The 13,636-nt window shown below is 39.4% G+C and overlaps 1 protein-coding gene across 19 annotated transcripts in view; it reads right to left on the reverse strand.

Annotated features, from left to right (window-relative positions):
• LOC105670030 (phosphatase and actin regulator 2) overlaps window positions 1–13,636 on the reverse strand; it is a 324,201-nt gene that overhangs the window by 222,902 nt on the left and 87,663 nt on the right. For 9 of the 19 annotated variants that reach the window (XR_010887957.1, XR_010887956.1, XM_067347510.1 and 6 more), the window contains exon 2: window positions 11,886–12,974. The exons of the other annotated variants lie outside the window; for them this stretch is intronic. Coding sequence is in view for 7 of the 9 variants with exons in the window: in XM_067347510.1 (XP_067203611.1) it covers window positions 11,886–12,204 (319 nt within the window). In the remaining 2 variants the exon portion in view is untranslated. The remainder of the gene's footprint in view (window positions 1–11,885; window positions 12,975–13,636) is intronic. 19 annotated transcript variants of the gene reach the window in all.

Consider the following 13,636-nt stretch of genomic DNA (forward strand, 5'->3'; position numbering starts at 1 on the left):
ATAAGTAATCAAATTTTAACGAATAAAATAAATAATATTTTAGGTAGCTAAATTGAATTAAAATTCGAATATATGAAGTTACAGTAGGTAATAAACTCCTCAATTCGCGGATGTAAACTCCTCATGTTGCGGATCGGAACACAATCCAACTAGGGTTAATTCCGGTGGTGACGCTGCCCGGAAATATCCTAGGCTCGCCCCTGTGTCGTAATGAGTAATTAGTGCGGCATGTTCCGTTTCGCCCGCAAACGAGATGCCGAGGCAGAATCGAGGGAACGGATGCATGCGCGCGTGATATACTTGCACACTTGCAACACGCTCGAACGCCACCGCCGCCGCCGCCGCCGCCGCCGTGCGCGTAAATATTTATCCGCGCGAGTTGTACTTTCTCACTTTCAGTTCCGAGATTCACCGAGCTCGCAGATTATTTATGAACGCTTGGAAATTCCGGAAGAGAAGGATTGCGTTCGGCATACACCGCGCGTCGTCCATCCACCCGCCGCCCATTTTCATGAAACTTTTATCGGCAGCTACTATTGGCTGTTTACAGCGTTGTTCGCCGAGCTACTTTGTCGCGAAGACTTTCAACTCTGTCGCGAATGAATATTGCGCTCGTAACATTGCAAAGTCGTGAATTAGAAATGCGCAAGACTCTCTTTCCTGAATGCATCCAATGTTTTCAGAATATCTGATTTTTTTATGTGATAGTAAAGTTATGTAAAATCAATATAAATTAATATTAATTATAATATCAAAATATAAATAATAGATTTTGATTTAATAAACATAATGCATACCATTAATAGTAGCATCATTAGCAATTGAATAGAATCAAATAAATTATTTATAAATTCTGGTAATATTAATTACGAAATAATCGTCATATAAAAAAAATTTACTGTATCATCAATTTCATATTAAGCGTTTTTTTGTAATGTCGAGCGCAGTTGCACAAGGAATTGACCTGTAATTTTAATTAAATAATATAATCACGTGTATTTATATTTTATTGTTTAAATTACCGTGTTTGTGTTCGGTCAGCGTGAAATGAAAGCAACGGAAGCAACGAAAGAAAACTGTTACAATAGTGACCGAGAAAATTGCAACAATAACACTAATTCATATAGCTTATTATTAAATGCTTTCTCTTATTCCGTTCAAGTCACCGATCCTGCGAAAGCGTCGCGAATATTTCTCGCGCAAATTAGGCTCCTACGCAAAATGGAGCAGAAACTCATTCGATCCTTTACTGACAAATAAAACATTCACAAGGTTTCGCTCCCAATATTGTTACCAAGTGCGATCTATTGTTAAAATTTTTCGTGTTTTAACATGTTTACGATTTCTTTTATCTTTAAAAAAATTTTACAGTTTATATCATTAACATCTTAAATGGTTCTACTTTCAGAACGTTTAAGTACAGATATGACAGCTTCGGAGTGCGTTGAACTCGCAAAGGCTTATTAGTGTAATTGTCGCATGGACAGTGCGTGCATTCTTTGGAATGGTACAATCCTCAAAGCAGTGTCTTCTCAATTTATCAACGCACTGACAATTACTATGTCCGCGCAACATGTTCTTTAGAAATGAAAAAGATGCATATAACATGTTTCTGATATGCGAAACTGGGTAACAGAAAATCACGCAGCTGGCATACCTGATGCAACCGCACGATATCGAATGGCGACTCGGTAAGATATCAGATATCGCGGAACGCACGTGCTTTCCTCACTTCGATATGTACGAAGAATTTATGACGCAAATTCAGAAATATATCATCAAACTTTGTACGAATCAGCAATCAGCCAGTACGCGCAGACTTCCTATTATATTGCGTACGCCGTGTTTCAGAGGGGTAAAGATGATTCAATATATGGGAGCTTTGTTAGGAAAACCGTCACGTTTCTTATGAAACTTATGAATGTACCGCGACGCAATCAGGAAAGTCTAGACATATTTTTCTGAAGTTTCATAACATATTTTCTCTTTCACTTTTTTTTTTATAAAGCAAATTATAATTTAAGCGTCACAAAAGAAATCATAAAGCAGCACAAAAATTTCATAACAAATTATTAAGAGGTGTACTCGTAAAAATTCGGGGACAAAAGAAAACACGAGTAGTAAAATTTACGGCCACCAGAAAAACAGTAATTTGTTTCGTTAAAGCTGCGCTAGGAACTGTATTCTAACCCGTGTTAAACGACTGCAATTAAAGCACGAGATAGAAAGAGAGTAAAGGAGAAAACGAAGAATAATAGAGGAAGGGAAACGGAAAGGAAGCAGACGAGTACATCGACCATTTCCACGTTGCACAGGCATCGCGTTTATTCAATTTGTTTAATCATCCTCCGGTCCAGTTTACCGCCGGAAACTGAAAAAACACAGTTGCTGGCAAATTTAAATTTTTAATTTAAAAGTGTTTTTAAATTAAAACAATTGTCTTCTCATTATAATTTTATCATGTGTGATATTGTGTAATTTGCATTACAATAAAACGATATATTAAACTTCATACGCTATTTTCAACGTAATATTATTAAAATTTTAATTGACGTTTATATAATTGCATTGCATTTGCAACACTCTCAGCTATCTGTCCAAGTTTATCATGTTTTCAATATATATATATATATATATATATATATATATATATATATATATATACATGTTTCGCAATCTCACGTGACAACATTCACCATTCTACGATACTAAAAATCGATATCGGACTGTCGATAAGCCATCTACGAAAACAGGACTGCGCGCAGTTTTGCGTGAATTTGCGTTTATTCGAATTACAAATAAGGTAATGCGAGGACAGAGCAATGCGCAGCTTACAACTTTGCGTCCGTGAAAGAACCTGTCCTGCCAGTATACTTTGTACCCTTTATACTGTTCCGAGTCCCTTGGTGATAGTTGCAACATGATCCTCCGTTAATCAAGACAGTTTCTACGAGCGACAAACGACGCGAACGCTGATTCCTTTCCGTGTGAAAAACTACGCTCTGTCGACATCATCGTGGCAATATGACTAACGACAACATATTTGCCGTCATTACGCCGAGGTAATTCCAAAGACGACCAGTTCAGAGATTATTTGCCAAGTGGAAACTGCAGACGATATGATTTAATCTTAGACTGAAATTCTTTTGCAACGTTTTGCTTTGCACTCTCGAAAGCACTTATCGAAGTTGGCATGTTGTCATATTACGACAAAAAATCGATTTTATAGTAATTATAAAAAATCTACGATCAAATTAAATATAATGTGTCCATAACGCAAAGAAGAATATGTATGTAAATCTTCAATAATTATATTTTCACAAAATTATTTTTGTGACTACTCTTTAAATTTTACAAGCAACATAAAGTTATTTCTGAAAAATAAGATCTAAAATAAGATCTGAACACAGTATTTTTTATTTGAAATGGTTATCGAAGGATATATTTCTGATAAGTTTGTATCTGACGTAACCGATGAATCAACAGTTAATGAGTCGCGTACCGGGAAAGCATAAAAATGTTGATTTGTTACTTCCGAATATTTCGTTTTACATCACACCATAGATGAAATAATCTACTGATTGATTGGACATGCCACCAATTTGCGTACTTTTTTGATCGCCAAAAAATGGCAATGCTGTCAAAAATTACAAGCTGAAGAGATTATTGCAAAAAAATTGAAGATTAAATCATGTTGTCTTTTTAATTTCATTGCATGAATTAAAATAAATGTAATTTTTTTAAACGTCGAATATTTTGCAATATGTAATATTTCTTTCTTTCATTAAAAATTTTTATATATAAAAATAAATTTATCACCAAAGCTTTTTTATAATCGATATTATCACTCTATCACTATCATGCTATTGTAAATAAGCGGTTAAAATATTTTGTGCAAGAAAATTCAATTAAAAAAATATTACGAAATACAAAGTTTCCTTGCAAATAATTTGTCTAATATACAATCTCTCAAATACTAATTACAAAAATTTATTTGTAAAGATGTCTGCCATCGTTGGCAAAAGAGATTTAACTTCGCTCAAATCTTTTGTCGCGCCTAAAAGACCCTTTCAATAGCCGCCGACGCGTTAAGACTAAAATTAACCCTTCCAGTCCTGCGAACGCCTTAACGCTCACCTGACCCGCGTCGAGACGCCATCGTAAAGCAACACACGCACGTAAAGGCGCCGTCGAGACTTCACAAAGGAACGGATAGGAAGAAGCATTAAATTCAGCTACAGAGAACTGCGAATTAGAAACGGTGCGATGACGCGGTGCAAAGTTTGCTACATTGACCCCGCCTCGCTACTCCGCGTACTTCGGTTTCACTCCGCGTACTTCGGTTTCACTCCGCGTTACGTATTCGCTTTGATCACACGCTCACATGTCTCGAATCATAGCCATTGTTATTATGGGAAAAGACTTTGGCCTGGTCGAGTACCCGTTCTCTGTCGTGAGCGAACGTCTAAATAAATGATTGAATGAATCTAACCGCTGCTCTAACGGTCATGCTATCCTGTGACAAATTTGTGAACGCTTAAATGACTGAGGTGTAACACGAAAAGAAAGCTGTAAATATATGTTTCCAGGAAATTATTCTCTGTTAAAAGTACTCGGTGTGTGTCAAAGCTAATGTCAAAGGTACTCGGTGTGTGTCAAAGCTAGCAACATAGTAAAAAGCCGTCTACAAGAACGTTCATAAAATATAAAATGTAGAGTATTTCTGTACACTTTTTACAAATAAAAAAATAATCAAAATAGTGTTCCCTCCCTGAGATTTTTCTCATTAACATTTATACGCACTTTCAATGCTAAATTTTTAATTGTATTTTTAGCATTTTCATTTCCTTTTCAATATTTCGTATCATGCACGTTTATCCAGGAATATGAAAAGAAAACATGAGAAGGAAAAGAGTGTTATCGACAAATCTTATATCTATTGCGATAAGAGTGTTGTCATGGAAAAAAAAAGAAGTAATATGCAGAGAGTTGAAGAGAGAAAAACACTTGCTTGGTATAAGAATAGCTGTGAATACATATATCGATCCTTTCGATGATTCGATATGACGAAGGTTGGATGGAAAGATACGCCCGTAGTATGTACTTGTGCTGTGCGTAGGTGATCACATCAAACATTGTCGAAAATAGCCTAAAAGTTGTTCACCCACCGATCACCGCACCCTCGCGAATATCTAAGCCGTGTGATCATACTCGACTTATGATAGGAAAACCCCCGCCACAACGTATAACTATATAATCATACCATATATTGCAAAGCAAATAAATCTCAAAAATTAAAAGCGGAAGAAAGAAAATGAGAAAATATATAATATTTTTAAACCATCAAGCACAACTACAGAGTTAAAAGAAGGATAACGTGTATAAAACTAAAAATCTAATTGCTATCGACACCGTTCACAATTTATGTCGCCATAATCCTCCGGATTTTATATCGTAGATTGTCCGCAATCGTCGTAAATTTCATAATAGCTCATTTATAGCATACTGCGTTAGCACATCGCGGAAAGGTGAGACGACAAGCTTTCGTAATGCTACGTACACTCACCGACGGCACGTGGGAACCGTGAGCCTCTCAAACACGAGCGCAAAGAGGAGCTAATTACACAGCGAGTTAAGTGCGGAAAGAAGAGAAGTGGCAAAGTGCGCGAGAAGAAAGCTTATGAGAAGAAAGGTGAAACGTGATAAATCGAAAGGCGAACGTCGCCGTCGCGTCGCACCGTTTTCACTCTTTTCCGCGAGATCGATGAGCTCATCGTAGAAACCGTCTCCTCTCTCATTGATACCTATCGCGCTTCACAGGCGTGATGTGTTTCTACGTAAAAATTTACGCTAGCTCCGACCAGCAGCCTTGACATTCCGCAAAAGAGACGTGGCCGCCGCCGACAAGCTTGAGAGAGTCTTCTTTTAATGAGTAGATCATACGATGGCGGCTGCTTGTTAAGTCACGAGATGTAACGAGTTTGACCTCGGATGAAATTAGAACAGGTCGAGAGGTGAACCGCTGCGACCGAAAATTCGTGAACAACTTCACTGACATTCGCTTATTACGTAGTAACCCTCATTAGCGATGCATAGCAGCCCCGTGACGCCAAAGTTCGTCTCATAAAATTAATATCGAACTTCTTGTCACATTGTTTTTTTTTCCTCCACACGGTTTCATTCTAATAATCCGCGAAATTTTTACCATAACTTTTACCGTACACATTTTCGGCGCAGCTTGCCTTTTTTGGGCAGTATTAACAGTTTAGTTTCTTGTGTCTGAGAAAAATGCTCCCTCTTGTCACGGTACGTGAATCGAATTGGGAACCTACCAGCAAATGTATCATAAGACATATATCACAACGGAAACTTCAAAGCTACTTTTCTCATCCGCATCCAACACGAGACGACTTTCAATCTCAGCAAACTTTTCCTTGTACTTCGTATACTTTTCTGGATAAGATGTTATTTGTGCCGTACAGTTATACGCCCACGGCGACTTTCTTGGCATGCGAGTCTGAGACAACGTAGTAAAAGACGCGACGATAGCAATACACTGGACGAGCCCAAAAATTATTTCAGCCGTACTTATGCTATTTTTGGTATTTCAAAATAAGATCGCATTCTACTTTGACTGGAATAAAAGAATCTTATTGTTAATGTTTTCTATATAACAGTGTAGGATTATGCGTCAGGCAGAACATTAATTTGAGTGTTCCTATTATATTTAATGATCGACGGATTAAACGAGACCGTAGGCGACTTGATAAAAAAAAAAACACGGTCGCGAATCTCTCTTAACGAGCTTCCTTCTGTCAAAAAGTTCATATGCCTGTGTATACGCGCGAAATTGAACGATGAATCTTCTATGAGTCACGTTTTGTTCTTGCTAACACAGCACTGTATTACGCGGGCGCCAAAAAGAAGCAGTTTTCGTGCAACTCGGAGAAGAAAAAAATCTACACGATTGAATAATTAATTAGCAAAGAAACACGTCTATTCGAAGTTCAGCAACCTTGAACCGGTAATGTGCGCTGCTTTTCTGTTTTATAATTATGTGCCGAAAACATTTTCTCTTCAATTTTATAATGTTTTGCTGTAAGATAGTTTTTGATAAATTAATATTCTATTCTACAAATATATGTATATCATTAAAAAAAATCATTTTCTGCTATCTTTATTTCCGGCACTTAGCATGTCTATATAATCCTTTTAAGATCATTTTATCGTTAGCAAAGGTAATGAACAGTACAACGTCTAATTAAAAACAGATTGAAAAAGACGAGAATCAATTAACCGAATAAGAATTTCTTATTTGTGGAGAAGATTAAAAGAACTTAATAAGATAAATAAAGATGTTCCGCGTATAGGTGGAATTAGATAAAGAATGTTAAATTCACGTTGCTGTGGAATAATTAACTAGACATTTCGTCCATCGCACATAGTTCACGGATTAAATGAGAAAGTTTCTCTCTTGCCTTTACTTTTGCTCAAGGGAAATTACACACCGAAACTGTAAGAAGACTCGTATTTTTGCGTGTCATACTGAGTTTATGTTGTTTACATGAGTCTTATTACCAAGTGATCCCGTGGGCAGTGCTGATAGAGTTACGTAAAGAACACTATTTAAATAAGTGAACATTAACTAGGGAATAATAAATTCCACTCAGACGGTGGAAGTATAAAGGAATTTCTAATTACAGAACAAATAATGAGATCGAGTAAGTCAGTCAACTCAATCAAGTACAAAAAGAAAAAAAGCAAAAGCACTTAAATAAATATTATTTGCAATAGCAATGTGCATTCTGTCTACAAATTGTGCAAATTTAATAAATTTTAATATATGTTTTAATATAAAAATACTAATTATTTGCGTCATTAACACAGTGCATAAAACATTAAATTACGTACACGAGTGTATTAGTTTTAACGCAATCAGAAATGGAAATTCATGGAAATATAGTTCGCGAAATAATATTAGCTGAAGTTTCGTGAGAATGCAACAGACTCATCTTGCTTGAATACAGATTAATAGGGATTTAGGGCAACCTCTAAGATGCATCGCAGACATCGGATTATCGAACTCGGGAGTCTTGTTATCGTCGGAGAGCCCTTTCGCCAACCAAAGTTCCGCCGTTCTTAGCCAGTCGTCAACCGACCAAGAGCGGCTCTCTACTCAATGAATGATTTCCGCGCGACGTTGCCACGTTACGTCTGCATTCTGCACCTATTACTGCATCGGACATGCTATCGTGCCTTTTTCTCCCATTCGCTCGAAGCACGGATCGCACGCGTTGCGTAACGCATCTGACGTATTTATTGTTTCGTACTAATGAAGCGATCTCATGATGCACTAGAATAAGAATCGATTTCATCAACGTTGATTAACGCCACAATTGCAATTTAACTCGTCGCTAATCTATTTCTAATTTTAGTATTAATCATAGCACAGAAGAAAAGATTCAAGTTAAAAGACAGAAGTGCAACACTTTTCAATTAAGATAAATATTCGTGCTTCTCACATGCAACGTTTAAATGGAAATTATTTGATAGTACGGTTGGTATGTTAAAAAAGAGTTGCAGACAAAAACTAACATTTCGAAATAAATTCTGTCTACGTAGTTACTATCGTGTACCAAGTGTACAGGAATGATTGATCATCACTACGCGACCCGCACACGTGATTCAGTTACAACGTAGTACTAGGCGCGGCCGCCACGATGTTCCATCGCGACGCACCTCGAGAAAATTCTCAGTAGAGAAACAAAAAAAGGTGAAAGGGCCTGAGCGCGTGCCTGTCGTGCCGGAAAGACCGATTAAAAGATAGCGATTAAAATCTAGTCGGAGAGAGAGATAAAGGAAATGGAATCTCAAAAGCTTACAAAAAAAGAGGTTCAAGTAGTTAAAACAAAATGAAGAAGTTGAAACAAATTAGGAGCATCCGTAAAATTGAAAATTTTTCTGCGCGGCATTTTGATTTAATTATATAATTTTTGTAACTTGAAAAAGTAAAAACATATTTTTTATTAAAACTTCCATTAAATCTGTAAATTTGTATTAATTAAAATATACAATTAAAATTAATTGAAACATTATTCCTACATTTGTTTTAGCAATTATTGATCATGTGTAATTATCTCATTGCTTTATTTATATAATTTTATTATTTTATATTAAATCATATTTCAAAAAAAACATAGTGGCAAACTAAAAAAGATAAAAAGACAAAAGTGTTCGTTATCATTTTAGACACTCAATTACTATCGTCAGCTTCCACTCTCGAAATGCGATTATCACAATTCATTTTATGACTGATTGATAATTATATAATTATCGCCGAATGATTAATCATTAATACAATCATTAATACAGTACAAGAACCATGAAACTTTACCTCTATTATCGATTGATTATCTCTCTTAATGGACATGGCAAATATTGATCTCGAAACCGTGCGATAATATTTGATCTGACAGTTCCGGCCGAGAAAGATCACACGCGTTTCTTATCGGCTACAGTAATATCTGTACATAAGAGGTTTGCATTACGGATTGAGATATTGGAAGAGTTCAGGCAGAGATTTATTACGGTTAGCTTCCTGCGTGACGCAAACGTAGAACCGAGGATCGGATTGCCGGGCAATTATGTTGTACTAACATGTACTAACGAAGTAACGAAGGTAACGGGAACATTAGTGCATTATTTTTTGCATACGATATTTTCTCTTATGCACGTATAACTTGTCTGCATGCAATAATATATATTATGCCACAATAAACGTCGCATATCGACTTTCTACAAAACTATAAGCTATTTCACACCTGAATTATCTATTCTCCCTTCCGCGTTCTCTTGCGTTTCCCAAAGGGAATAAAACGTTATTTCCACGAGACAATAAAGGGCCGCGCGCATTCGCACACACAGGAAGAGCGGAGAGAGAGGGGAAAAGCAGAACTACCGGCGCCACGTCGTACCGCCTCCCTTTGTCCCTTTTTTTTCGCACAACGACCGACGACCTCACGAGATACCAGTCGCGATAGGCCCGCTGTAGGCTCGACGTAAAGCAAACGCGGAGAGATACGGGAAATTTCCCCGGATATACCGGATGTTTGAGTAGGAATTATCTTAGTCGCCGGACGATATTTAAAATTTAAATCTCATAATATTGACCTTTTCTCCCGAGACAACCGTGTAGGCGGTAGACGCATCGCTCGCTCGCTCGCACGCACGCAGGCAGGCAGGCAGGCAGGCCACACACGCTACGCACGCGGAGTTTGTTTACAAGCCGTGCCTCTCGCGTCCGCTACCGGAGTTCCTTGACTCGAAGTGAGACACAGCGAGGTGGGTCTCCACCTTGCACACGTCGCGCACGCTTCCATCTCCGTCTTTCCCTTCGCCGTCCTTGCTGGACTTACCGCTCGCGCTTCCCCGCATACCCCCGCATCTACCTTTCGACGTTACCCTTCGCTGTGTGTCGATTACCTGGATTCATCGCTGCCTCACCTATCACTCGAGTGGCGACTGAAACCACGCGACTGTGCGGCGCTCGCCGATTCTCAGCCATGTCGCGTCACTCGTAAATCACGCAGTTGTCGACAATGGAAACGAATCGCCGGCAATTATCGCCCGAATAATCGAAACGCGGTGGCGATCGGTGCGGCTCGTCGTCACCTGTTAACTCTTTCAACACCATGAACTCTCTCTTTTCCTCTAGTGGACCTTACCCATACGAGGGAGTATCACGCCGCTGAATTCGTTGGTTTATTTGGACTGGGTATCGAAGCGATAAACTGTACGCTCGCGTAGGAACTGATCGAGTGGCGCAAAGCGATGAAATTCACTTTAATGTTCAGTGAAAAAAACCGATCAATGAGTTTATGTTCCATGAATTTTAGGAATCTCATGTTTGCGTTTCCATGAAAAATATCAGTTTTTACCGATTAACCACTTGACCTACACGCTTTCTTCCGATTGCTCGGGCCATAGTAAACATAGTAAACAGGAAGGTCGGTCGCGCGTTGAAGTACCACGAGTCAGACTCGTGCTTATTGCTTAGGGACCAAATTCCTTACCACGAGTCTTACTCGTGGTTGTAGGCCAAAGGGTTAAAGATTCTATAAACGTAGCTGATGTGCATTGAAAAGGTATTAAACTCGAAAAAATTCAAGATCAGAGAAGAATCAATTTTTTCGAATGACAAAACTGCGAAATGCGTCCCATCATTACGCTTTGATTCAACAACAATCTTTAAATATGTTGAAATAATATTCATTAATATATAAAATACGATGTGACGAAATGCCACCGCGCTATAATCATTTCCAATATCATTGTAAGAGGACAGAACAAAACACGGCAGACTTGACTTTGACTGTTGTAGATAAATGAGACCATTCTCGCTGCATGGTAGAATACTGCAAAACCGGATCTCGACCGAGAAGAATACCTTGTCCGATTGTCCGTGCGTTCAATCCATCCACACGGATGCGCAGAGCAAACCAACACAGCAAAAACGCTCTCATTCCAATAAAGCTACACGAATATCACTTTACATCGCGTTATCATTTAGCGTGACTCATTTCATGTGAAAATCGTTATTAAATTCTGTCACACATAATAATAGCTGCTAGAGATTATATGCTGGCAATATTTCTCTATAATTATTAACCTTTTTCCAAAGGTAACATTCTAGCATTTTTTTATTACTACTTAATTATATATTATTTAGATTACGCCAATTGTTATATAATATTCATTTTCCTGGTATTATTAATATACGTCAACGTTTGGTGTTGAATTATGGATGGCCAAAAGCTAACCTCGCAATTTTTCGCTACGCAGTTCCTCCGAGTCGTTGATGACTCGACATGTTCACTGAGACTCACCTATCACCGTATTCGCCGCCACTTCCTTGGCAGCGGCCGCAGCTGCTGCCGGTCCATGCGCCAAAAAATCACTCAGAGACAAGGACGACGCGATGATCTGCCGTTTCTCCTCGAAGTTGAGATAGTCCAGACTATTACTGCGCTGCGGCGCCGTCACGATCGTCACCGTCTTCGTCGTCGAGTGATGATGATGGTGGTGCTGCTGCTGATGGTGTAGATTGCCATCCACGGCCAAGTTGCCGCCTTTGTCGTTACCGCCATTATCGTTGGAGCCCGGGCTGGTGGGCACCAAATAGACACCGCTCACGCGGATGGACATTGCACTCGACGCGGCCCGGTGTTGATCCTTGCAGCGACCCCGTCTCTTTCGACGCCACGGGCTGAGGATCGCTACGAGAGCCGGCAACGGAGCTACCGGGTGGCCGACGCGGCGAGCATCCCGGTGTACACCTGCTCGAGGGGTCGGCGGCGGCAGTGGCTCGCGTCGTCGTTCGACACTTCTCGTTCGCGACTCCACGGCTTGAGGGTAAGATTGGCGCGGCTCCCACGTGCTCGGCGTCGATCCCCAAAAAGGCCCGAGCGCGCTCGTCGCTCTCGAACTTTATCGAGAGTTATCGATCGGCCGGGCGAGCGCGCATCTGATCGTCGCGCGCGCGGCAAAGAGACGCGCTTATTCCGGTGATGTGTTCCAGCCTCCCACTTGTAAAATTCGCGCTGAGAATGTGTACAGCGTCTTCTCGAGCGTCGTTTAAGAGTGCGGTTATTACATCGGACAAATGACGCTCTTGTTATCGGCTGCTTAATTACTCGCACCAGTTGCACGCTAAATCGATTATCCTGCGCGTTCCAGACAGAGATTTCTCCTTGGAGCAACTTCGTTATTCTTATTCGTAACTATGGCACTGATCACTTTGATAGAGTCTACAGAACGTACGAAAAATCGTCTGAGCCGAGACCGGCTTCACGGAGAATCACTGGCTATTTACAACGGAATTCCTCGCGATTGGCACACACTATGGAAAATTACTCGCACGGAGGAGAACCGCGAGAGCGACTGCCGACGTTGATGACTGGAGGAGAGGCACGTCCCTGCGCATCAGCGAATGAGGAAAAGTTAAAACTACCGAAGCCACTGCCCGACCGTCATGAATGGCGCGCATTGTGTTCGTTCGCGAACGCCCGATGATTATACAACAAGCGGCGAGTCAAACAATTTTCTTTCGAAATTGTGTCGGAAAATTGTAGTAATCAGTACATGACACGTTTATGTGAAAAATGATAAATCAAATTTCTGTTTTAATAAAGATAGCAAAGCAGTGAATTGTCGATAAGAAATTTAGCATTAACACTTGATAATACGTCGACGTTAAATAGTTAAGTTATTGATAGTATAACGTATGCGTGTGTGAGAGCTTATCTGCCAAAATTCAATACGAGTTGTTTAAATATATAATATATAATTTTTAAACAAGTAATTTTGATAAACTAAATTGTAATAGAATTAATTGAAATCGAAACTTGTTCTTCCTTCTCCAAACCGACCGAGACTGTATCTCGCCCAGAATTTTGTGAGATGCAGATCAAGATCGAAGAAAATTTTCCGCGTGCAACTCGACGGAAATGTGCATTTTCCGAGGCTGAGTGCATCCGGTGATATTGGATCGCACTGTTCCGCGTTCTGTGGAGGATATCAAAGCTGCTGCTTTCCGTGCAATATGAAACGCCGACCATCGATATTTAATTACTTCGAC

This window comes from Linepithema humile, chromosome 1 (assembly GCF_040581485.1).
Source record: "Linepithema humile isolate Giens D197 chromosome 1, Lhum_UNIL_v1.0, whole genome shotgun sequence".
NCBI classification, from domain to species: Eukaryota; Metazoa; Arthropoda; class Insecta; order Hymenoptera; family Formicidae; genus Linepithema; species Linepithema humile.